The 26,153-nt window shown below is 40.7% G+C and overlaps 1 protein-coding gene and 1 pseudogene across 2 annotated transcripts in view; one reads left to right on the top strand and one right to left on the bottom strand.

The window, feature by feature from the left end:
* The window catches only part of TPRG1 (tumor protein p63 regulated 1), a 210,506-nt gene extending 207,880 nt beyond the window's left edge, over positions 1-2,626 (top strand). For both annotated transcript variants that reach the window (XM_061413117.1, XM_061413107.1), the window contains exon 6: positions 2,172-2,626. In XM_061413117.1, the coding sequence (XP_061269101.1) occupies positions 2,172-2,366 (195 nt within the window). In that variant the 3' untranslated portion in view covers positions 2,367-2,626. The remainder of the gene's footprint in view (positions 1-2,171) is intronic.
* Positions 2,627-11,757: 9,131 nt separating this feature from the next.
* LOC133252733 (abasic site processing protein HMCES-like) overlaps positions 11,758-26,153 on the bottom strand; it is a 145,592-nt pseudogene continuing 131,196 nt past the window's right edge.

Below are 26,153 nucleotides of genomic sequence, written 5' to 3'. Positions count from 1 at the left end.
TGGTATGGAGATTCCTTAAAAAATCAGGAATAAAACCACCTTACAACCCAGCACTCCCACTCCTAGGCATATACCCTGAGGAAACCAAAATTGAAAAAGATACATGTACTACAATGTCCATTGCAGCACTATTTACAACATCTAGAATATGGAAGCAACCTAGATGTCTATCGACAGTTCAGTGCAGTTCAGTTCAGCTGCTCAGTTGTGTCCAACTCTTTGCGACCCCATGGACTGCAGTACACCCGGCCTCCCTTTCCATCACCAATTTCCGGAGTTTACCCAAACTTATGTCCATCGAGTTGGTGATGCCATCCAACCATCTCATCCTCTGTTGTCCCTTTCTCTTCCTGCCCCCAATCCCTCCCAGCATCAGAGTCTTTTCCAATGAGTCAGCTCTTTGCATCAGGTAGCCAAAATATTGGAGTTTCAGCTTCAACATCAGTCCTTCTAATGAACACTCAGGACTGATCTCCTTTAGGATGGACTGGTTGGATCTCCTTGCAGTCCAAGGGACTCTCAAGAGTCTTCTCCAACACAGCAGTTCAAAAGCATCAATTCTTCAGCACTCAGCTTTCTTTATAGTCCAACTCTCACATCCATACATGACTACTGGAAAAACCATAGCCTTGACTAGATGGACCTTTGTTGGCAAAATAATGTCTCTGCTTTTTAATATACTATCTAGGTTGGTCATAACTTTCCTGCCAAGGAGTAAGCATCTTTTAATTTCATGGCTGCAGTCTCCTCCTGCAGTGATTTTGGAGCCCCCCATAATAAAGTCTGCCACTGTTTCCACGGCTTTCCCCATCTATTTGCCATAAAGTGATGGGGCCGGATGCCATGATCTCAGTTTTCTCAATGTTGAGCTTTAAGCCAACATTTTCACTCTCCTCTTTCACTTTCATCAAGAGGCTCTTTAGTTCCTCTTCACTTTCTGCCGTAAGGGTGGTGTCATCTGCATATCTGAGGTTATTGATATTTCTCCTGGCAATCTTGATTCTGACTTGTGCTTCATCCAGCCCAGCGTTTCTTGTGATGTACCCTGCATATAAGTACATTCACCTATCTATCAACAGATGAATGGATAAATAAGCTGTGGTACATGTATACAATGGAATATTATTCAGCCATAAAAAGGAACACATTTGAGTCATTCTGATGAGGTGTACAAACCTAGAGCCTATTATACAGAGTGAAGTAAGAGAAATATAAATATCATATTCTGACACATATACATGGAATCTAGAAAGATGATACTGATGAATTTATCTGCATGGCAGCAGTGGAGAAACAGACATAGAGAACAGACTTGTGGACCTGGGGTGAGAAGGGAGAGAGTGTGAGATGCATGGAAAGAGTAACATGGAAACTTAAAATACTATATGTAAAATAGAGAGCCAGTGGGAATTTGCTGTATGACTCAGGGAACTTAAATAGGGGCTCTGTGACAATCTAGAAGGGTGGGATGAGGAGTGGAATGGGAGGGGGTTTGGGAGAGATCAGCCATGGTGTACCTATGGCTGATTCTTGTTGATGTTTGACAGAAAGCAACAAAATTCTATAAAGCAATTATCCTTCAATTAAAAAATAGATAAAGTGGCAAAAAAGAAAGAACCCACCTGCCAATATAGGAGATGTGAGAGTCGCAGTTTCTACCCCTGGGTCGAGAAGATCTCCTGGAGGAGGGCATGGCAACCCACTCCAATATTCTTGCCTGGAGAATCCCATAGATAGAGAAGCCTGGAGGGCTACATTCCAACAGGGTCACAAAGAGTCAGACACAACTGAAGCAACACACTCACTGTGAGGGCAGAGGCTATATCTCACTTGTCTGAATCTTCAGCAGTACATGACAGGTGTCTGATCCACACTAGACTATCAGCAAATATTTGTTAAAATGACTTCTTAATGTTGTACAAGGTATGAATAATGAAAAATAAATAAGGTGTGGCAGTTAATTTTATTATGTACAAAATGTATTAACAGATCAATCTATTAAAAGACTAACAGAAGCAATAGTAACAATTCCAAGAAATGATTTCTGTTTAAGTAGTAAGAATAAGTGCAGCTCCAGGAGAGCAGTCAACTTTTGTGAGGACTGGCTGGGGAGGGTGTGTCTCTGGACCTGCTTTGCACTCACTAATTCTGTGTGTTCTTTTCCTCTTCAGTTATCTGGGTTCACGTCTAAGCTTGTTCCAGCTATCCAGAATACCCACCAGAATTCCACTGAATCTGGAAGAGGAAAGGGATTGACGGTGCTCACTGAACCCATATTGATTGAGACCTACACTGGGCTAATGTCATTCATTGGAAACCGAAACAAACTTGGCTATTCCCTTGCCCGGGGGAGTATTGGTTTTTGATACTCTTTTTGGTGGATAAATACATCATCCATAGCTACATCATTACTGAAGATTCTGTTTCAGCTCACCGTATTTTTAGATTGAAATAATCAGCTACTTTTAAATAGTATCACATGATTTTAAATATTTAGTATCTTAGGAGATCAAAAAGCTTGATTAGACTGATAAATGCACACTTCAGATCTTTTATGAAATTTCTTAAAATCAGAAAATAAATTCACCTAAGTATATTGAATAACATTATCAAATAAATACCTGATCATAAACTCAGGGCAGACCCTCTGGGTTCTTGTTTCTCAGTCCTCCAAATGTGGGCACGTTCTGGGTCTTTATTTTCAGCCCTTAGATCCTGATCTTCTCTCTCACTGGGGTCTCAATCTGTATTATTTCAGTTTCCTTTTTATGAGGATGACTTCCAAATCCATAGTCCCATCCCTGGTATTTCTATAAGATTCAATTTTGCATTTCTGTCTGCTGATTATCTATATCAGTAGCCACTTATATTCAGCTTCTTCAAAATTCTGGATTTCTCTATGAGATTTTAATAGTCACAGTTATCAGTTTTGATGTCTTTAATCTTCTTGCCAAATACATTCCATGTAGTATCTCTTTTAGTCTGTCTGGGTTGCTATAACAAAAATACTACAGGCTGGGTGGCTAATAACATACATTTATTTCTTCCAGTTCTGGAGGTTGGAATTCTGAGGTTAGGGTACCAACCTGATCAGGTGTGGGCCCTCTCCTGGCACTTAGATTTCTTGCTATATCCTTATAAGACAAAGAGGCAAGAGAGTTTTGTTGTGCTTCTTTTATAAGGGCACTAATCCTGATGCTGGGAAAGGTTGAAGGCAAAAGGAGAAGGAGGTGGCAGAGGATGAGATGGTTAGCTACCATCACTGACTCAATGGACATGGATCTGAGCAAACTCTAGGAAATAGTGAAGGACAGGGGAGGCTGGTGTGCTGCAGTTCATGCGGTTTAAGAGTTCGACATGACTAAGCGACTGAACATCAACAACAGAATCTCATTCATGTGGGCTCTGCTCTCATAAGCTAAGGCCCCACCTCTTAATAGCATGACATTGGGATTTCAATGTATAAATTTAGGGGGATGGCACAAACAGACCATATTTAGCATTAAGCCCAATGTCCAGATATCAAACTAAAGTTTATTCTTTCAAAAATTTTCATATATTTCTCCTTTTCATTCGCACAGGTATATTATTAGATCACATTTTAAATTCTGTTTAGCTGGATAATTGCTATAACCTTTTAGTTGGTATCATTTCCAAGGCTGAGCCTCTTCTAATTCATTTTGCATTTGTTGCCAGATTCCAAAAACACAATTTGATCATATCATTCCCTGATCAAGAACTTTCAGTGGCTCATTTCCTTTTTGCTGTTTTTTTTTTCTTTTTTGATTGATTGTTCTTATGTTTTATTTTTCAGTAGCAGATCTTTCCTTCTAATGAATCTGTTTCAGATGCCCAATATGTAAAACAGGTAGAAGTAAGACCACTGTGGTTGAGACAGAGATGGGAATGCCACTGACCTCCTGTCTTTTGGGTCTTACAAGTGCCTTCTGTGGAATGTCTATGGATTCTAGAGGGGATAAGAAACATTTTTTTCAAAAACACTTTTGTAATTCATTCTGTTTACATTTTCTTTTCTCTCACATTTCCTCTTTGTCTCTTCTTGACTTATGTCTAATTGTAAACAACTCAGGAGATTATCTCATTTGTTTTTAATCTCAAAAAAACTTTTAATGCTGAATTCTATATATTATTAACATAATCATCTTTTTGCCTGTCCTAAGACCCAAATTTGAGACACCTTGGCTGGTATTCAATTTTAAAATTCCAGCTTTTTGCGGGGAGAGGATGCTTATGTGAAGTCTAACTTTAAAGTCTTTTCTTTAACCTGCTTACTTCCTCAATTTCAAAGATTTGACCTCTGATGTTTCACAAACATCAATTTGAAGGAGGCATTCAAAATCCAAACCTTGAATAACTCTCGTTTGATTTTGTCTTTATCTTTGTTTACTTCCATTAGTACTTCTCTCCCTCTCTTTCCACTTCCCAGGACCCACATTTTTTTTCTTTCATGATGGCAAATATTGTTACAGTCCCCAAGGCAGGAAACTTCTATTCAGACTGTAAAAGGAAATGTTGAAATCCTTAGCTGTCCTGTCAACAGTAGTGGAATGAAAAGTCGTTGGATTGCTTTGGCAGTGGTTCTGAAGCAGGCACAATTGGCAAATTATTATTAACAGTGCTGCCCGAAAATCCCCATTTGCCTCAAGATAGTGGCATTTGTTGGCAGAGGTCTATGAAAGGTCCAGCACATTCTCTTTATTTACCATTTAAGGATCAGTCTGACAATTGACTTCTTTCTGCATATTCATTCCCTTTGAATTTTCTAAGTTGGACTGTTCCCAAATGACCTTTGAAAGGATATAGTGCAAATCAGAAAAGATGAGAGGAGGGTGATATCTCTTAACCCTGAGGTCCAGTCTGTAACAATAGGGTACCAAAGCTGTTTAGTGTGAGAAGAGTGATCTCAGAGATGACATGAGAACTATCTTCATATTTCATACAGACCATCTTGTGGGATATTCTAGAAACTGATAAGTGGGACCTAGGAAGCAGGATTATGATCAGAGGATAAGAGGATTCAGGGATTTGGATGGCAGTTTAAGATAAGAAAGAACTTCTTATACTTAAAAATGCCCAAGGATGGGAAGCACTGCTCTTTGACATGTACTAGGAGGGACTAATGGAGAAGGCGATGGCACCCACGCCAGTACTCCTGCCTGGAAAATCCCATGGACGGAGGAGCCTGGTGGGCTGCAGTCCATGGGGTCGCTCAGAGTTGGACACGACTGAAGAAATTCACTTTCACTTTTCACTTTCGTGCATTGGAGAAGGAAATGGCAACCCACTCTAGTGTTCTTGCCTGGAGAATCCCAGGGACAGGGGAGCCTGGTGGGCTGCTGTCTTCGGGGTTGCACAGAGTCGGACACGACTGAAGTGACTTAGCAGCAGCAGCAGGAGGAACTAAAGTGAATATTGTGAAAGGGATTGCTAAAGAGATGATTGATAAAATCTTTTAAAACCAGGGACCTTATAATTCTTTAAATAATTGTTGTTAATCATTAAGTAGTGATAGTTGCTCAGTCACATATGACTCTGTAACTCTCTGGACTGTAGCCTGCCAGGCTCCTCTGTCCATGGAATTCTCCAGTCAAGAATACTGGAGTGGGTAGCCATTCCCTTCTCCAGGGGATCTTTCCAAGCCAGAGATCAAACCCACGTCTCCTGTATTGCAGGCAGATTCGTTACCATCTGGGCCACGAGGGAAGCCCCAGTCATTAGTTAAAACACCCTTTTTTGTCTGGAAAGAGTTGAATCAGTCATGTAAGGCCCTGGAAAATTAGCTTAATTTTCCTAAGGTTTAATTTCCTCATCTGTAAAATGGAGATGATCCTATCTCTTTTGCCTACTTCGTTAAGATCTTGGGAGGATTCAATGAAATGAAGTCAAATTATTTTATTAAATAAAAACCATTGAGTATCTGCCTGTAGAGCAATGCCACTTTGGTGCAGAACCTCAGACAACATCCAAGGGAACTAAATTCAGTTCTTCTGGGAATTATTTTTCTGGTCACTATGGGCCTGCTGGGGCTTCCTATGTGGCACTAATGATGAAGAGCACACCTGTCAATGCAGGAGACATAAGACATGTGGATTCGATCTCTGAGTGGGAAAGATTGCCTCCTGGAGGAGGGCATGGCAACCCACTCCAGTATTCTTGCCTGGAGAATCCCACGGACAGAGGACCCTGGTAGGCTACAGTCCAAAGAGTCACAAGAATCAGACACTACTGAAGTGACTTAGCACACACACATGCATGAACTTACTCTCTCTTTACCATTTGCCGTGTGGTATTCCCAGTGGACAGTTGGGTTTCTTGTCCATAAGCTAGACAACCAGCCACAACGCACAAACCAAAGACCTATATGTGTCCCTGGGCTTTTCCTTCAGGCTATTATCTGAACTATACCAGTAAAGTTTCCCAAAGGGGCAACATAGGTCTGATTGGGAATAAGATTAGATACAAGGGGCATTAAGTATAAAGCATATCATCATAAAAATGTCATGGTTGGCCATCTTCTCTATCTGTTCTTTATCCATTCAAGAAATTCCACTAAAAAATCTCCAGTAAACCTCCATTCAGAAACTATTTGAACAATTGACAGATTGTTCATAGTCTTCTGATGTATCTTGGGCAGTTTTGATGGTTACAAATTTCTCCTTCTGTCTCTTTTAAGTAAAAGTGATCTGCTACTCTCTTTTATTCAAAAATAAAATTCCCATGCTGGAGTAGATTCAACTTGTTTCCATTCCTGGGTATGGGGAATTGGGGTTACAGAAGCAAAACTGACGCATTCTTTAACACTTACAAAAAGAGAAACTGCCAAGAATCACCACACCTAGGCTTCCAGTGGGCACTTGGGCTTTTTTGGAGGCTGCCCCTTGGCCATCCTCTAAGGCAGAAAAGAGAAGCCAATTTATGAGGATCTTTTGCTTTGAGCCCTCCTCTCATTGTCCCTTTGCTGAAACATTCTTAAGGAAGCCAATTCATAGAGCCCTGGGGTTAAGGAAGCATAGAAACCATCTAATCCAATGCTTTCATTTCACAGAACACAAAGCAAAAGCCTAGAAATTGGAAAGAAATTGCTCAAAAACAGATGGTGGCTTTTTGGTGATATGGAATTAAACTCTAAAGTTTTCAATCTCCTATTCCAGCCCCACTGTCCTTCTACATATCTCCATTCCCAGAAAAAGGCATGTCATCTAAACCAGTGTATCATAGCTTCTGGGTTAATTCTGACATGAGAAAACAATAGGTCACCGTTGTTTAGGGGGAATTTCCAGAAATTACTTGTATTTTCTTAAAAGGCTAAGGTCACTCATGGAGCTCTCTGATGTCCTATCTGATTAAAAGGACCAAACAAAGCTGCGGAAGCCAGCAGATATTTTGTAAGGCAGCTTTACCTCTGCCTGGCATTTTGTGGGGCAAGACAGCGGAGTGCAAACGTATTAAATTCAGGTTTAAAAGCTCCCCCAGAAATTCTTTACACACAAGAGACCAAGGTGGAGAAAAGAAGATGACTTGTGCCAAAGGGAAAGAAAGAGAGAGACTAATGTCTGTGGTTTTCAAAGGTTAACAACAACAAAAAAGCCCAAGTATTTGCACAGGGATGAATGCTCATTGGCTCTTGGCCAACAATTATACAAGGGCTTGTGCCCACATCCTGTAGCTGTGGTTTTGGGACGCTGCTCATGAGTGACTTCTTATGCTTAGTGGCAGGAAATTTTAGTCACTGATGTGTAAACTCACCTTTGGTCTGCACCCCCCACAACGTGCTCCGAAGGCAGTTAGGGGGCCAGGCCTCCTGATTTCCCTGCAGACATTACATCTTCAGACGCTAACAAAAAACTCAGTTTAAAGCCTTCGGAGTGACTGATATTTGATCAATTCTTACCTTACTCCACTCCAATGTAGCCACTTCTTCAGATAATTCTATACTCACAGGGATGAATTATGATCTCTTCTTCAAAATCCTCCCTTTAGCCTCAAAAGTCAAGACAAAAAAATAAAAAAATGTTAGCTCTATTTCATTTCAGGCCTCCCATGTGAAATATGAGAGGCGAAGTCATCAGGTTGCTTCTGAGCCTAGATCTTGTATCTGATGAGCTATCTTACACTCAGTTTTTGAAAGTTCTTAGTTAACATCTCACAAATCTCCTCTTCAGTGAAGCTAAATGGAATTTGCAAGAAATTTCTCAGAAAGCAGATGGTGAGTTTGGAGCAATCCTGGGATTAAACTCTAACACTTCCATTTTCCTGCTCCTAGTCACTGCTCTTTCCACATATCCCCATACCCAGGGAAAGGCATATCATCTAAATCAGTGTACCACAGTTGTCCTCTAAGCAGATGTATCCTAATTTGAGGTGAGAAAACAATATGTCCAGTTAATTAACTCTCATGTTTCAAGTATATATGAGAAATCATGATGCTACATTATGGATAGAGAATATATTGAGATCAATTTATCTGAATTACCACCTTGTCTCACACCCTGTCCACAATGACTACCCCATGCATCTCAGAAACTGCTCTTCTTTCCTTTTAGATTCCCTGCTCACTCTTTATGAAATTATTGAAACTGAGATTGGAAGGGACCTAAAGGTCATCTAGTTTCCTACCTATTGCAGGAATGTACTCAACTGAAACACACAGCAGAAGCAGACTCAACTTATGCAAAGGTGTTGCCAGACAGAAAGTTCATTGCTTCCTACAGCAGCACATTCTACTGCTAAGCGACCGCACTGAGTTGAAAATTTTTCTATGTATTACATACAAATCGTCCCCTCTGGAAATTTATCTATTTGGTCCTTGATCTTCCTTTGAAGTTACCCCAAGTAAATCAGCTTCCTATTTCATATGGCCACACTTCAAATAAAGGCAGCTAACTGGTGCTCTCCCAACAAAGTAGTTTTATTTTTGCTTTTTGACACAAAACCCTCTAGTTACCACAAATGTTCTTCATGTGTTGGATTATCCAGAGCCCTTATTGAACTCCTCTCTTGTTTGTAAACAATTCTGCTTGGTTAACATTTCTTTTGAAATATTGTATTTGGGACTTTCCTGGTGGTCCAGTGGTTAAGAACCCACCTGACAATGGAGGGGTCATGGGTTCAATCCCTGGTTGGGGAACTAAGATCCCACAAACCACAGGGTAACTAAGACTGCATGCCATAACTACTGAGCCTGTGTGGAATCAAAAGTTTCCACGTGATGCAACAAAGACCCTGTGTGTCCCAAGAGTAGCACTGAAATATATACCTTACCATATGTAAAATAGATAGCTAATGGGAAGTTGCTGTATGACACAGGGAACTCAAGCTGGTGCCCTGTGACAACCCTGTGGAATAGGGTACAAGGAGAGGGGGAGGTTCAAGAGGGAGCAGACATATGTATACCTATGGCTGATTCATGTTGATATATGACAGAAGCCAACACAACATTGTAAAGCAATTATCCTCCAACAAAAAAGAAAGATCCCATGTGCTGCAGCTAAGAGCTGATGCCACCAATTAAATAAGTAATAAATATAAACAACAAAAATAGTAAGCAAATAAAATATTACATTCAACACTGACATGGCAGTTCAAATATAGGTTGACCAATGAAAGTTAGAATGTGATTGTTCTCCATTTGCCAATGTACTGTTTATTAATGAAATCCAGGTATTCTTTATAATCCTATTTATTCACATGAAGTTCATGATCAACTATATATAATATATATAACTTTTTTCTCATTTAATAATCTCATTTAAGGGACCAATCAGGCCACTTTTGTATAGATTACTAGTAATGAACCTAGATTAGTTCCCAGAAATCACTGCTTTTCTCTTTTGACTTGTTTGTTTGTTCATTTTTTCTATAGTACCTGTTTAGCATTTTATCCTGAGTTACTTTCAAACTAATTTTTTTTTTAATAGTACCTGGCAACAAACAATATTTTTAAGAGAGTTTTTTTTTTTTTCCTGTCCTCAGTGGGAATGGCTACCATTATGGCTGAGTCAAAGCCATAATCAGAATGGTTTGTTTCATAGAGATCTTTGACACTGGTTAGCTGATGGTTTTGTCCTTAAAGCAAAAAAAGATGAGCAGTCCAGTCAAATTTTATTTGGTCTGTATAAGCAAGAGTAAACAGAAGTCTGACCTGAATCAGCATTTACCAACATGTTGTTATCAGAAGTGGGGTCCAGCTGCTCACTGCTCTAAAGTCAATAAAGAGGCAAGGTTTGCGAAAAGGAAAATTTGCTTTAGTTTGGAGGCTAGCAATGGCAAAGGGCTGTGGTGGGTGGACTCATGTCCAAATACCAACTCCCCCCACTGTCAATCAGTGGGCAAAACCTTTAAAGGAGAGATTCAAGGATGTATAGGCAGAGGGAGGCTAGTACAGCTAGCTCTGATAGTCATCTCAAAACTGGTCACAAGGTGGTCTGATTAGCATCATCTTGACTGTTGAAAGTATAATTAGTCTTCAGTTTCAGGGTTGGTTTGTTCCTATTTGAGGCCATTTCTCAGAATTATGGCAGCTTATGTCATGGCTACAGTCTGGTCATGATGTAGTGAACTTCTCCCACTTGTTTGGGGTTTCAGTATCTACAAAACAGCTCACAGGATATGGTTCAGAATTATCTATAGCCCTTCAGGAGGAACTAAAAGTCCTTGACTTTGCTTAATGACTAAACTATTATTATTTTGTCCTCTTTGACTTCTTTCCCTTTGCTTCTGCTTTTTCTTTTTAGCTAAAACTTTTCTACAGACAAAAGGCAGATAGGGGATAAAGGGGAGTAGGCCATAAGGCCCTGGTCTGTTTCATCATGATACTATTATTCTCACTGAATGCAGATTGCCCAACTTTATGGCAATTGGTCCCACTGTAATTTTTAGCCTATAAGAATAGCCTTAATGAAGCTGTTTAAGAATGTTGGGTTTCTGGGACTTCCTGGCAGTCCAGTGAGTAAGACTTCACCTTTACCTTCCAATGCAGGAGATGTGGGTTCAATCCCTATTCGGGGAGCTAGGATCCCAAATGCCTTGGAGCCAAAACCAAAACATAAAATAGAAGCAATGTTGCAACCAATTCAATCCTTTAAAAATGGTCCACATCAAAAAAACAAAAAACAAAAAAACTTAAAAAAAAGAGAATATTGGGTTTTCCCTCACAAATGTGTTTCTCTTGGCCTTGGTGAAGGACATGTCTTTGAACCTTCTGAGGGGATGTAGTCAGAATATAGCTGAGAAGCTCTTACATAAATTCACATGAGCATCACAGTCTCTCTAAGCTTTGGGGTGCCTTCCTCCTGCATTTCAACTTCATTCAGTATATGCTTCCTTTAGATCCATCTTTTAGTCAATTAACCAAGCAAATTGGAAACATTCCCCTCCCCCCAACCAAGCCTTTTTATTGTTTCCAAAAATACAGTTTTGTCCACAGAAAACTCCAGTGCCCCACATTTATGACAAAATCACTCCCTAGGTCTGATGCCAGAAGAAAACTGTGAGATCTGGAATTCCTTCCACCAGCAGCATTTTCTGAAATGTAGACAGTTTATCAAGTATAATTTATTCAAGGAAAAAATATGTTTTAAAAACTTAATTCTGAAAGACTAAAAGAGTCCAAAGGCTGAGAAGAAAATAACTTCTGCTAGCAGCACCAGGTCAGGTCAGGCTAAGGTCAGTGGGGTCAGGCTCTGAGGGAAGGTCCACTGGTCCAACCAGGAGAGGGCTGTGGTCACAAGAGTCCCCTCCCTTCCCACCATGAATTGATGGTGGTGCCCTTCCTCTTCCTGGCTGCCCACCCACCCCACCAGGGATTCTTGGTCCCAACCAGGACAGCCTCTGCCTGGAGAAGCAACAAGTGTTAACTAACGCTTTATTTCCCAAGCAACATCCCCCTGCCCCTACTCACACACACAATGCTGGAACCTGTTATCACGATGGTATTCCGTGCTGCACACTGTGGCCTTGGTCTCTGGAAGTGCTGTGCTACCTGGTGTGAGGCTGCTTGCCAAAAGGCTCCTCCTCCCCCCACTTCAGCCATCACTCCAGAAGCCCTGGACTGCCTTCCTTGGAGGGGAATAGACTTTTTTGCAGGAACTGCTTGGACACCTGGGGCACATCTGACTGCCTTTTGGGTGTTTTGGGGTCTTCCTTCTTGGGTGACTTTGTGGCCAGCCACTGTAGCATCTTCTGGCTGCTGTCACTTGCCTTGAGCTCCTTTTTGAACAGTAAGTCAACAGGAAGCAGACACTCAGGAGTGTTCTTTCAGGAGTTATTCACCATGGCGGACGGTAGTGTTCTCTGGAGTGTGAGTTAACTTCAGAACTTCATGAGCTTAACAAAGCTCATGAAACTTCATGAGCTTACCAAAGAACCCAAATTCTTAACAAAGTCCAGTCACTTAGAGACTGCCTCCTGTCCATCTAATGTGGCAGGCATCGTGTTGGGGGATTTCATTTAAGCCTTTGAAGGAATCTCTTGTGATAATGGTTTTGGAACACAGGCTGTCTTTTTCCTCTGGAAGCTCCCAGCAGCCAAAGATCCTGGCCATTGTTAGTGGCCTCCAATTGTCCCAGACTTCCTCCTAGTTCTCAGGACTGTCTACAGCACTCACTCTCTGACTTTTATGTTTTGATTTGGGGGAATAAGAAGAAGTAGGGCTGCCTCTGGGTGTTCCCTGACATTGCTGCCACTTGGGGAATCCATCTGCTAAAACAACATAGCATCTTTCCTTTCCCAGAAGCATCTTAAAGGACAGTTTCTCCATTATGGTCTCTTCAGCTGGTGGTGTTGAATTGCAGCTTGGAAGAATCAGCTTCTTTAAACCAAGTCAGTAAAAGCCGCCTTGCATGGGAGCAATGATACACTCAGATGAATCTGCACTCTTCTCCAAGTGCAGCTGGGACAAGAGTACCCAGCTGGGGGACTGCAGGCTGTTGTCTGAGGGGCAGTACTGGTCTGGGTTCCCACACTCCAATAGCCACCAGTGCCCTTGCTGGTCCTGTTGGGTGCAACCTCAAGTGAGGGTGTCCCTGAGCAGGTGGCAGGAAATTGCCTGTTCATCCTTGGCCCCACCTTCACACCACAGGTCCCTCTGCTTCAGGTACCACGTCTGCTTTGCTGTCTGGGTTCTCCCCTATTGGAGCCATTTTTAGTGACTCAAAAACATTCAGAATCTTATTCTGGAGCACTCTAATACACACATTTAGTTTACTCTCAATTATATTGCTGTCACTTAGATCTAATAGGTTTCAAATCAGGCCTCATACATGTTCTCCAGCTTTCTGTTAGTATCAGTTCAGTTCAGTTGCTCAGTCATGTCCGACTCTTTGCTACCCCATGAATCACAGCACGCCAGGCCTCCCTGTCCATCACCAAATCCTGGAGTTCACTCAAACTCACGTCCATCGAGTCCGTGATGCCATCAAGCCATCTCATCCTCTGTCATCCCCTTCTCCTCCTGCCCCCAATCCCTCCCAGCATCAGAGTCTTTTCCAATGAATCAACTCTTCGCATGAGGTGGCCAAAGTACTGGAGTTTCAGCTTTAGCATCCAAAGAATACCCAGGACTGATCTCCTTTAGAATGGACTGGTTGGATTTCCTTGCAGTCCAAGGGACTCTCAAGAGTCTTTTCCAACACCACAGTTCAAAAGCATCAATTCTTCGGCGCTCAGCCTTCTTCACAGTCCAACTCTCACATCCATACATGACCACTGGAAAAACCATAGCCTTGACTAGACGGACCTTTGTTGGCAAAGTAATGTCTCTGCTTTTCAATATGCTATCTAGGTTGGTCATAACTTTTCTTCCAAGGAGTAAGTGTCTTTTAATTTCATGGCTGCAGTCACCATCTGTAGTGATTTTGGAGCCCCCAAAAACAAAGTCTGACACTGTTTCCACTGTTTTTCCATCTATTTGCCATGAAGTGATGGGACCAGATGCCATGATCTTCATTTTCTGAATGTTGAGCTTTAAGCCAACTTTTTCACTCTCCTCTTTCACTTTCATCAAGAGGCTTTTGAGTTTCTCTTCATTTTCTGCCATAAGGGTGGTGTCATCTGCGTATCTGAGGTTATTGATATTTCTTCCGGCAATCTTGATTCCAGCTTGTGTTTCTTCCAGTCCAGCATTTCTCATGATGTACTCTGCACAGAAATTAAATAAGAAGGGTGACAATATACAGCCTTGATGTACTCCTTCTTCTGTTTGGAACCAGTCTGTTGTTTCATGTCCAGTTCTAACTGTTGCTTCCTGACCTGCATATAGGTTTCTCAAGAGGCAGATCAGGTGGTCTGATATTCCCATCTCTTTCAGAATTTTCCACAGTTTATTGTGATCCACACAGTCAAAGGCTTTAGCATAGTCAATAAAGCAGAAATAGATGTTTTTCTGGAACTCTGTTTGTATAAATTGGCAAAATTAGGGCATATTGCATCTTCTTGTGAATAACAATTTTTAACTTATTTGCTAGAAGCCGAATTGGTTATAAGACTAAAAATAATGCAGAATGAGAATGGATTATTGTACATTTAATGAGGTGCTGACTCTGACTACAATTGTTGATCCATGTGATTTTTATCATTTTTGTTATTGCTGTTTTTTGCTTGAATGAAACAATAAATGTCTTGGAACATGGTATGCAGTTGTGGATCTGGAATTTTTTTTTTTTACTTGATATGAAAAGTCATCAGAGCAGTTTACTTTCAGGTCTTAGGACAAGCAATATACTCAGCAATGCACATCAACCTTCTAAACCTTTGTCATATTCTAGTAACCACAAAACTTGATCACCTCTCTATTCTATAAGATATCACATTGGTATGTTTTCCTAATGATATCATGTGTTGATACAACCAGGTGAACAGGAAGTAGCAACTATACCAAGACTTACGTGACACATATATTGAAATATCTCTACAAATTCTAAGTCCTATATCACCAAAAGTCATACTGGTGATATTTCTATGGTATCAGTGGTCTCAAACATGTCAAGATACACCTCCTAAAAGCAAATGGCAAATTTCTGCTCTCTTATTAATCAATAAACATCGCTTAGTCATGTCCAACTATTTGCAACCCCATGAACTGCAGCATGCCAGGCTTCCCTGTCCTTCACCATCTCCCAGAGATTGCCCAAGCTTATGTTCATTGAGTTGGTGATGCCATCCAACCATCTCATCCTGTCATCCCCTTCTCCTCTTGCTTTCCATCTTTCCCAGCATCAGGGTCTTTTCCAGTGAGTCGGCTCTTCGCATCAGGTGGCCAAAGTATTGAGGTGGCTTCAGTTTCAGCATCAGTCCTTCCAATGAATATTCAAGATTGATTTCTTTTAGGATTGACTGCTTTGATCTCCTTGTAGTCCAAGGGACTCTCAAGAGTCTCCTCCAACACCACAGTTCAAAAGCATCAATTATTCGGCATTCAGCTTTCTTTATAGTCCAACTCTCACATCTACACATGACTACTGGAAAAACCGTAGCCTTGACTTGATGGACCTTTGTTGGCAAAGTAATGTTTCTGCTTTTTAATACACTGTCTAGGTTTGTCAGAGCTTTTCTTCCAAGGAGCAGGAGTCTTTTAATTTCATGGCTGCAGTCACCATCTGGAGTCATTTTGGAGCCAAAGAAAATAAAGTCTCTCACTGTTTCCACTGTTTCTCCATCTATTTTCCATGGAGTGATGGGACCGGATGCCACAATCTTAATTTTTTGAATGTTGAGTTTTAAGCCAAGTTTTTCACTTTCCTTTCACCTTCATCAAGAGTCTCTTTAGTTCCTCTTTGCTTTCTGCCATAAGGGTGATGTCATCTGCATATCTGAGGTTATTGATATTTTCCCTGGCAATCTTGATTCCCACTTGTGCTTTGTCCAGCCCAGCATTTCATATGATGTACTCTGCATGCAAGTTAAATAAGCAGGGTGACAGTATACAGCCTTGACATACTCCTTTCCCAATTCTGAACCAGTCTGTGGTTCCATGTCCAGTTCTAACTGTTGCTTCTGCGTGTATACAGATTTTGCAGGAGGCAGGTAGGGTGGTCTAGTTTTCACATCTCTTTAAGAATTTTCTACAGTTTATTGTGATCCACACAAAGGCTTTGGCATAGCCAATGAATCAGAAGTAGATGTTTCTCTAGAATTCTCCTGCTTTTTCTATGATCCAATGGATGCTGGCCACTTTATCTCTTATTCCTCTGCCTTTTCTAAATTCATCTTGAACATCTGGGATTTTCCAGTTCTCATTCTTAAAGCCTAGCTTGGAGAATTTTGAGCATTACTTTGCTAGCATTTGAAATGAGTGCAATTGTGCAGCAGTTTGAACATTCTTCAGCATTGCCCTTCTTTGGGAGTGGAATGAAAACTGATCTTTTCCAGTCTTGTGGCCACTGCTGAGTTTTCAAATTTGCTGGCATATTGAGTGCAGCACTTTAACAGCCTCATCTTTTAGGATTTGAAATAGCTCAGCTGGAAATCCATCACCTCCACTAGCTTTGTTCATAGTGATGCTTCCTAAAGCCCATTTGATTTTGCATTCCAGGATGTCTGACTCTAGATGAGTGATCATACCATCATGATTATCTGGGTCATTAAGATCTTTCTTGTATGGTTCTTTTGTGAATTCTTGCCACCTCTTCTTAATATCTTCTGCTTCTGTTAGGTCCATACTGTTTCTATTCTTTATCGTGCCCACCTTTGCATGAAATGTTCCCTTGGTATCTCTAATTTTCTTGAAGAGATCTCTAGTCTTTCCCATTCTATTGTTTTCTTCTATTTGTTTGCATTGTTCACTTAGGAAAGCTTTCCTATCTTCCCTTGCTATTCTTTGGAACTCTGCATTCAAATGGGTATATCTTTCCTTTTCTCCTTTGCCTTTCACTTCTCTTCTTTTTTCAGCTATTTGTAAAACCTCCTCAGACAACCCTTTTCCCTTTTTGCATTTCTTTTTCTTGGGGATGGTTTTGATCACCAGCTTCTGTACAATGTTATGAGCCTCTGTCCATAGTTTTTCAGGTGCGTTGTCCTTAGATCTAATCCCTTGAATCTATTTGCTGCTTCCACTATAATTGTAAGGGGATTTAGGTCTTACCTGAATGGCCTAGTGGTTTTCCCTGCTTTCTTCAAATCTTTCTTCAGATTTTGCAGGCAACATGTACTTCATTTGAGTCTGTGATTTGAACTTCTTGACCATTAATCCAAAAAGTTGCCATCTTTGAGTAGGGGGAAGAAAAGAAAAGATATCTGGAATTGGTTCAGCCTGCTGTGAAAGCTACTTTGCCTCTTGGGCTACATCCCCAGTAGATACAGTGGTTCTTAAAATATCTGCGGCAGGTAGAGATGCTGCACGGAATTTGGTCATCCCCTACAGATGGATCACTGGATAGACCTTAGGATGTTAAGCAAAGACAACCCATTCTTTTAGATAGCAGTTTTCCTTTCAGATTGCCACTGGGCCCTAATAGAGACTGAGCACTTGACCATACATCACCAAATTGCAATGCAGCTTAAGCTGCACATAATGAGCTGGGTGTGGTCTGACTCACCAAGTCTTAAATTCAGGCAAGCACAACCACACTCTGTTATCAGTTGAAGGTGATATATACCTGACAAGGTTCAAGTAGGTTTAGAGGGCCAAGCATTTGTGTAAGTAAGTGGCTCAGAGAACTATGGTTCCTGTTTCTACTACATTTTCTTCTCTCTCTCAACCCACACCTATGGCTTCAAGGATAATACCCCACAATCAAGAGGGAAGAAAAAATGAGTCTGATTTAAGATGGCTCTGCATAATTTGTTGCATCATTTGGAAGGGGACAATTGTGGCCTCTAATCCTCGGTGGTCCTAAAAGACGATGGTGAAGAAGTTTCCTCCTGGTGAGCAGAATAAACAGAATTCCATTTCCATGTTCTGCTTCAAGACAACTTTCCATTTTATAACTGAGGAAACAGATCCGGAGTGTAGATGTGGCCCATTTCTGTCACTCATACCTCACAAAGCCACCACAGCTTCCTAGTGTAGTGGAAGGAATCATGCCTTCTTCCATTCTGCATATATCAGGTTGGGTTCATTTTCATGTAATATAAACCATTTCACCATTTTAAACACAAAGTGCTTTAATATAGAGAATTAAGACTTTATGATGTTGACATTGTTACTAAGGCTGGAGGCACAACCCCCAGGCTGGGACTGTGGAAGTTATTCTCAGAACAACACTGCAAAATTGACCCATCTGAGGATGAATTATCTCTGCCACACACACAAGAAACTAGGCCATCAGATAGTGGCTCTCACAACAGCAGGTACCAGGATCACACCACCTTAGCTACAATTCAATGATCACAAGCTTTTGCTGGAATTTCTAGCTTCAGAGCCTCAATGCATATGCTAGATTTGCATCAGCAAACCGAATGTGACACTTTTTGTCTCCTTTCCTCCTTACTTACTCTGAAGCAGGACCTGGAAAGGGACATTCCATGTCTTCCACTTAATATTAATTGTAAGAATTTATTGTGTCTATGGAACCAGTCCATATGCTAAGGTATTTGCATTCATTGTATCAATGAATCCTTAAGTAAATCTCTCAATATAATGTTAAGGTCACAACCTCTATTTTGAAATGAGGAAAGTAAAATGCAAAGAGGCTAAGAAACTTGGCCAACATTCTGTTCTTATTGGTAGGAGACCTGGATTAAATTAGAGCTTAATCTTATCCAGAATTTAAGGGATCTAAGAGCAATGCTCGTGGGGCAACCCAAGACGGGTCATGGTGGAGTGATCTGACAGAATGTGGTCCACTGGAGAAGGGAATGGCAAACCACTTCAGTATTCTTGCCTTGAGAACCCCATGAACAGTATGAAAAGGCAAAATGATTGGGTACTGAAAGAGAAACTCCCCAGGTCAGTAGGTGCCCAATATGCTACTGGAGATCAGTGGAGAAATAACTCCAGAAAGAATGAAGGGATGGAGCCAAAGCAAAAAGAATACCCAGCTTTGGATGTGACTGGTGATGGAAGCAAGGTCTGATGCTATAAAGAGCAATATTGCATAGGTACTTGGAATGTCAGGTCCATGAATCAAGGTAAATTGGAAGTGGTCAAACAAGAGATGGCAAGAGTGAACATTGACATTCTAGGAATCAGCGAACTGAAATGGACTGGAATGGGTGAATTTAACTCAGATGACCATTATATCTACCACTGCAGGCAGGAATCCCTCAGAAGAAATGGAGTGGCCATCATGGTCAACAAAAGAGTCTGAAATGCAGTACTTGGATGCAATCTCAAAAACGACAGAATGATCTCTGTTCGTTTCCAAGGCAAACCATTCAATATCACAGTAATCCAAGTCTATGCCACAACCAGTAACACTGAAGAAGCTGAAGTTGAACGGTTCTATGAAGACCTACAAGACCTTGTAGAACTAACACCCAAAAAAGATGTCCTTTTCATTATAGGGGAGTGGAATGCAAAAGTAGGAAGTCAAGAAACATCTGGAGTAACAGGCAAATTTGGCCTTGGAATACGGAATGAAGCAGGGCAAAGACTAATAGAGTTTTGTCAAGAAAATGCACTGGTCATAGCAAACACCCTCTTCCAACAACACAAGAGAAGACTCTACACATGGACATCACCAGACGGTCAACACTGAAATCAGATTGATTATATTCTTTGCAGCCAAAGATGGAGAAGCTCTATACAGTCAGCAAAAATAAGACTGGGAGCTGACTGTGGCTCAGACCATGAACTCCTTATTGCCAAATTCAGACTTAGATTGAAGAAAGTAGGGAAAACCACTAGACCATTCAGGTATGACCTAATCAAATCCCTTATGATTATACAGTGGAAGTGAGAAATAGATTCGAGGGACTAGATCTGATAGATAGAGTGCCTGATGAACTATGGAATGAGGTTCGTGACATTGTACAGGAGACAGGGATCAAGATCATCCCCATGGAAAAGAAATGCAAAAAAGCAAAATGGCTGTCTAGGGAGGCCTTACAAATAGCTGTGAAAAGAAGAGAAGTGAAAAGCAAAGGAGAAAAGGAAAGATATAAACATCTGAATGCAGAGTTCCAAAGAATAGCAAGGAGAGATAAGAAAGCCTTCTTCAGTGATCAATGCAAAGAAATAGAGGAAAACAACAGAATGGGAAAGACTAGGGATCTCTTCAAGAAAATTAGAGATAACAAGAGAACATTTCATGCAAAGATGGGCTCGATAAAGGACAGAAATGGTATGGACCTAACAGAAGCAGAAGATATTAAGAAGAGATGGCAAGAATACACAGAAGAACTGTACAAAAAAGATCTTGATGACCCAGATAATCACGATGGTGTGATCAACACCTGGACCCAGACATCCTGGAATGTGAAGTCAAGTGGGCCTTAGAAAGCATCACTATGAACAAAGCTAGTGGAGGTGATGGAATTCCAGTTGAGCTGTTTCAAATCCTGAAAGATGATGTTGTCAAAGTGCTGCACTCAACATGCCAGCAAGTTTGGAAAACCCAGCAGTGACCACAGGACTGGAAAAGGTCAGTTTTCATTCCAATCCCAAAGAAAGGCAATGTCAAAGAATGCTCAAACTATCGCACAATTGTACTCATCTCACATGCTAGTAAAGTAATGCTCAAAATTCTCCAAGCCAGGCTTCAGCAATATGTGAACCATGAACTTCCTGATGTTCAATCTGGTTTCAGAAAAGGCAGAGGAACCAGAGATCAAATTGCCAACATCTGCTGGATCATGGAAAAAGCAAGAGAGTTCCAGAGAAGCATCTATTTCTGCTTTATTGACTATGCCAAAGCCTTTGACTGTGTGGATCACAATAAACTGTGGAAAATTCTGAAAGAGATGGGAATACCAGACCACCTGATCTGCCTCTTGAGAAATTTGTATGCAGGTCAGGAAGCAACAGTTAGAACTGGACATGGAAAAACAGACTGGTTCCAAATAGGAAAAGGAGTTCGTTAAGGCTGTATATTGTTACCCTGTTTATTTAACTTTTATGCAGAGTACATCATGAGAAACGCTGGACTGGAAGAAACACAAGCTGGAATCAAGATTGTCAGGAGAAATATCAATAACCTCAGATATGCAGATGACACCACCCTTATGGCAGGAAGTGAAGAGGAACTCAAAAACCTCTTGATGAAAGTGAAAGAGGAGAGTGAAAAAGTTGGCTTAAAGCTCAACATTCAGAAAACAAAGATCATGGCATCCAGTCCCATCACTTCATGGGAAATAAATGGGGAAACAGTGGAAACAGTGTCAGACTTTATTTTTCTGGGCTCCAAAATCAGTGCAGATGGTGACTGCAGCCATGAAATTAAAAGATGCTTACTCCTTGGAAGGAAAGTTATGACCAACCTAGATAGCATATTGAAAAGCAGAGACATTACTTTGCCAACAAAGGTTCGTCTAGCCAAGGCTATGGTTTTTCCAGTGGTCATGTACGGATGTGAGAGTTGGACTGTGGAGAAAGCTGAGCTTTGAAGAATTGATGCTTTTGAACTGTGGTGTTGGAGAAGACTCTTGAGAGTCCCTTGGACTGCGAGGAGATCCAACCAGTCCATTCTGAAGGAGATCAGCCCTGGGATTCTTTGGAAGGAATGATGCTAAAGCTGAAACTCCAGTAATTTGGCCATCTCATGAGAAGAGTTGACTCATTGGAAAAGACTGATGCTGGGAGGGATTGGGGGCAAGAGGAGAAGGGGATGACAGAGGAGGAGATGGCTGGATGGCATCACTGACTCGATGGATGTGAGTCTGAGTGAACTCCGGGAGTTGGTGATGGACAGGGAGGGCTGGCGTGCTGCGATTCATGGAGTCGCAGACAGTCGGACACGACTGAGCGACTGATCTGATCTGATCTGATCTGAAGAGTTGTAATGTTCAGCTTTCTAACCTCTGCAGTAACAAAACAATAGATGCCTGTTAGGACATTGGATCAGATTTTGAGATGGTCATTTTACCAAATCCTCAACCTAACTTAGATTTAAGATAACTGTTGAACTATTTCCCCCTGTGACTGTAAATTCTTTGAAGCTATCCACATTTCTTCTCTACCATACACCTTTACCTATACTCAGTAACTGGTAAATGTGTTTTGTGAGGCTGATCCCATAGGTATTTTGGTTTCAATCCATGTCAGTAGCACTTATTAAGCTTACAGGAAACCACTGCCTTTTTGTAGACTGGTTTTACAGAGCAACAGACCAACTTAGGCCTTCTCCCTGACTTTAGAAAGAAAAAGTATTTTGATTTTACCAAAAGTCTTTTTATTCCCCAGAGTTTGTTGTGGTTACATCAAAAGCACACAGCAACATTCAGAATGTGTCATAGTTACAGAAATTGAGGAATAGCATTTTACTGATTAAAAAAAAAATCATAAGGAAGATTGAGTGATGCCCAGAGCACTAGTCAGGAGTTTGAGTTTTAGAATAGAGCTTGCTTAGCAGATGTGTAGGCCACACCTAGAATCAGCAGAACATCATGAGCTGGCCAGAAGAAGTGTGTCAGGAAGAAGAGATGAACTGAACCTCTCCCAGGCTGCCATCAGCTTCAGGGAGAGTGAGTTGCAACCAGTAGAGACCAGCCAGCTGATTCTAGTGATTTTTCAGACTTTCCCAGGAGAGATGGGGAATGTACAAAGTAAAAATGGCTTCCTTGGGAAATACAGCACGTTCAGATTTGGATGAATTGAGTATGAAGAGCCATGGGACATAGACAATTTTTCTGTCCAGTCAACAGCTACTTGTGAAGGCACGTTGCTCAGGAGACAAGATCTTTGGCTAGAGATAAAGATCAGGCTGTCATCTCAGTATGAGTGGTAGTTGAAACCTTGTGTGAATGAAATTGCTTAGAGTGTGAGGATATAGAACTTTCTGCAATAATGGAAAATCCCATAACTCTATTCTGTCCAACAAGGTAGGCTTTTGTCATGGAATATAGCACATGGGATTTAGGAAATTAATTTTTATTTTATTTTAATGAATTTAATTTCATACAGCCCCATGTATCTGGTGGCTATCCTATTGAATAATGCAGGTATAGGAATAAAGACAAATAATGCGGAAAATGAAAAACTTAGTAATAACAATATTAGTAATAACAGTAACAATATTAGTAATAACAATATTATAACAATATTAGTAATGTTGATATAATAACAGTATTAGTAATAACAATATTATATTAAAATAATGACATTTTAACTTATATTGATGTCACCAAAGATAAAAAAGAATAAATGCCTTTTTGAATAATTTTCCTCCCATATTTTATCAAATAAATGGTAAATAAAATCAAACAATACAAAAGAGATGTGTTAGAAACCAAAAGCTTCCAATTCATCTCTTTCAACTTAGTGGTTGAAAGTTAGTGGCAAGTTCTTTTAAGAGTCTTTGTAGTTCTGCTGATAGCAATCATCATACCTTTGAAAAATATGTTTCTATTTCTCTATATTTCAACTTAGTGGTTGAAAGTTAGTGGCAAGTGCTTTTAAGAGTCTTTGTAGTTCTGCTGATAGCAATCATCATACCTTTGAAAATATGTTTCTATTTCTCTATATTTATTTGCCACTATCTATTGACTTCCTGGAGAAGGTAATGGCACCCTACTCCAGTACTCTTGCCTGGAAAATCCCATGGGCAGGAGAGCCTGGTAGGCTGCAGTCCATGGGGTGGCTAAGAGTCGGACACGACTGAGCGACTTCACTTTCAGTTTTCACTTTCATGCATTGGAGAAAGAAATGGCAACCCACTCCAGTGTTCTTGCCTGGAGAATCCCAGGGATGGGGGAGCCTGGTGGGCTGCTGTCTATGGGGTCGCACAGAGTCGGACATGACTGAAGTGACTTAGCCGTAGCCATTGACTTCCTTCTAGGAAAAGACTCAACATAGCTCACATACACTATCCGTCACGCTTCTCTTTCCTTCCTACTTATTTTCACTTTTCTATTGATAGCATATATTACTTACATAATAAGTTTTCACTAGATTTCTATAGCAACTTCTATTTTTCACTTTTTGTCAAATATGCATTTGCTTCCATCTTATCCAGGTTATAAACTTTCTGTCCTGGAATCATATTAAGTGTGTTACACTTGTATGTCCTTAGTAATTCTGAAGAAAGAAGTGGCAGGGCTTGTGGAAGGAAGAATGTGAACCAAACCATCTGCTGCTTTGCTTCAATTCTCCATTTTATTTTGCAGATGCAAAAATCATAACTCACTGTCTATATGTCTCCAAATTTACCATATATTATCTTCTGATTTCTTACAGGCTTGTAAGTTATTAATATCTTTGTTTTTCAGATAAAGAAATCAAAATAGAAATACATAGAATGACTTTACCAAGGTCATGCAACTGGGAAGGAGGGAAGGTGCCAGTCAAGTTAGGTTTTCTGATGACATATTACCTTGCAAATCTTGCTCAGTAAAATTTCCTAACCACTTAAGTTGGCAAAGAGTAATGGGTTAGATTTCTTGCTCTAGGTTCAAAATCTGTGGTTGATTTTGGAGCAGAAAAATTTGAAGCTTGTGTACTGTGACCACATTTTCTTTCAAGGAATTGTAGAAACACCTGTAGGCATCTGAATCCTTCATGAATCCAAGTTGGCAATGCTTATCCATAGGTAAAGACTCAACCAGCATTAACATTTGTCAGCACTCGTGCTTGTGTATGGCTGAGAACATTTTATAGGCATTATTGCATTATTTTATTTGCTCTTCACAAAAACTGTAAGTAGTGGACATATCAGAGATGGAATTAAGTAATTTGAATGCTAATAACTCACCTCATCACTGAGTCCTCTCCTCCTGTAAAATAGGGTAGAATAACCTGTCCCCCAGATATATCCCACCATCAGTAGCAGTGGCCGTGAGGAGATAGCCAACATCTACGGTAAGGAGCAGAGGCTGCACTTTGCTGGAGCAGCCGTGAAGAGATACCCCCATCCAAGGTAAGAGAAACCCCAGTAAGACATAGACGCGGAGAGAGGGCATCAGAGGGCAGACAGACTGACACCACAATCAAAGAAAACTAACCAACCTAATCACATGGACCACAGCTATGTCTAACTCAATGAAACTAAGCCATGGCATGTAGGGCCACCCAAGATGGACAGGTCATGGTGGAGAGTTCTGACAAAGTGTGGTCCACTGGAGAAAGGAATGGCAAACCACTTCAGTATTTTTGCCTTGAGAAACCCATGAACAGTAGGAAAAGGCAAAAAGATAGGACACTGAAAGATGAACTCCCCAGGTCAGTAGGTGCCCAATATGCTACTGGAGATCAGTGGAGAAATAACTCCAGAAAGAATGAAGGGATGGAGCCAAAGCAAAAACAGCACCCAGTTGTGGATGTGACTGGTGATAGAATCAAGGTCCGATGCTGTAAAGAGCAATATTGCATAGGAACCTGGAATGTTAGGTCCATGAATCAAGGCAAATTGGAAGCAGTCAAATAGGAGATGGCAAGAGTGAACGTTGACATTTCAGGAATCAGCGAACTAAAATGGATTGGAATGGGTGAATTTAACTTAGATGACCACTATATCTACTACTGTGGGCAAGAATCACTTAGAAGAAATAGAGTAGCCATCATAGTCAACAAAAGAGTCTGAAATGTAGTACTTGGATGCAATCTCAAAAATGACAGAATGATCTCTGTTCATTTCTAAGGCAAACCATTCAATATCATGGTAATCCAAGTCTATGCCCCAACCAGTAATGCTGAAGAAGCTGAAGTTGAATGGTTCTACAAAGACCTACAAGACCTTTTAGAACTAACACCGCAAAAAGATGTCCTTTTCATTATAGGGAACTGGAATGCAAAAGTAGGAAGTCAAGAAAACACCTGGAGTAACAGGCAAACTTGGCCTTGGAGTACAGAATGAAGGAAGGCAAAGGCTAATAGAGCTTTGCCAAGAGAATGCACTGGTCATAGAAAACACCCTCTACAACACAAGAGAAGACTCAACACATGGACATCACCAGATGGTCAACACCAAAATCAGATTGATTATATTCTTTGCAGCCAAAGATGGAGAAGCTCTATACAGTCAGCAAAAACAAGACCAGGAGCTGACTGTGGATCAGATAATGAACTCCTTATTGCCAAATTCAGACAAATACTGAAGAAAGTA

Source organism: Bos javanicus, chromosome 1, assembly GCF_032452875.1.
Source record: "Bos javanicus breed banteng chromosome 1, ARS-OSU_banteng_1.0, whole genome shotgun sequence".
NCBI classification, from domain to species: Eukaryota; Metazoa; Chordata; class Mammalia; order Artiodactyla; family Bovidae; genus Bos; species Bos javanicus.
Note: the sequence above shows the minus strand (reverse complement) of the source record. Positions and strands in the feature narration are given on the sequence as shown.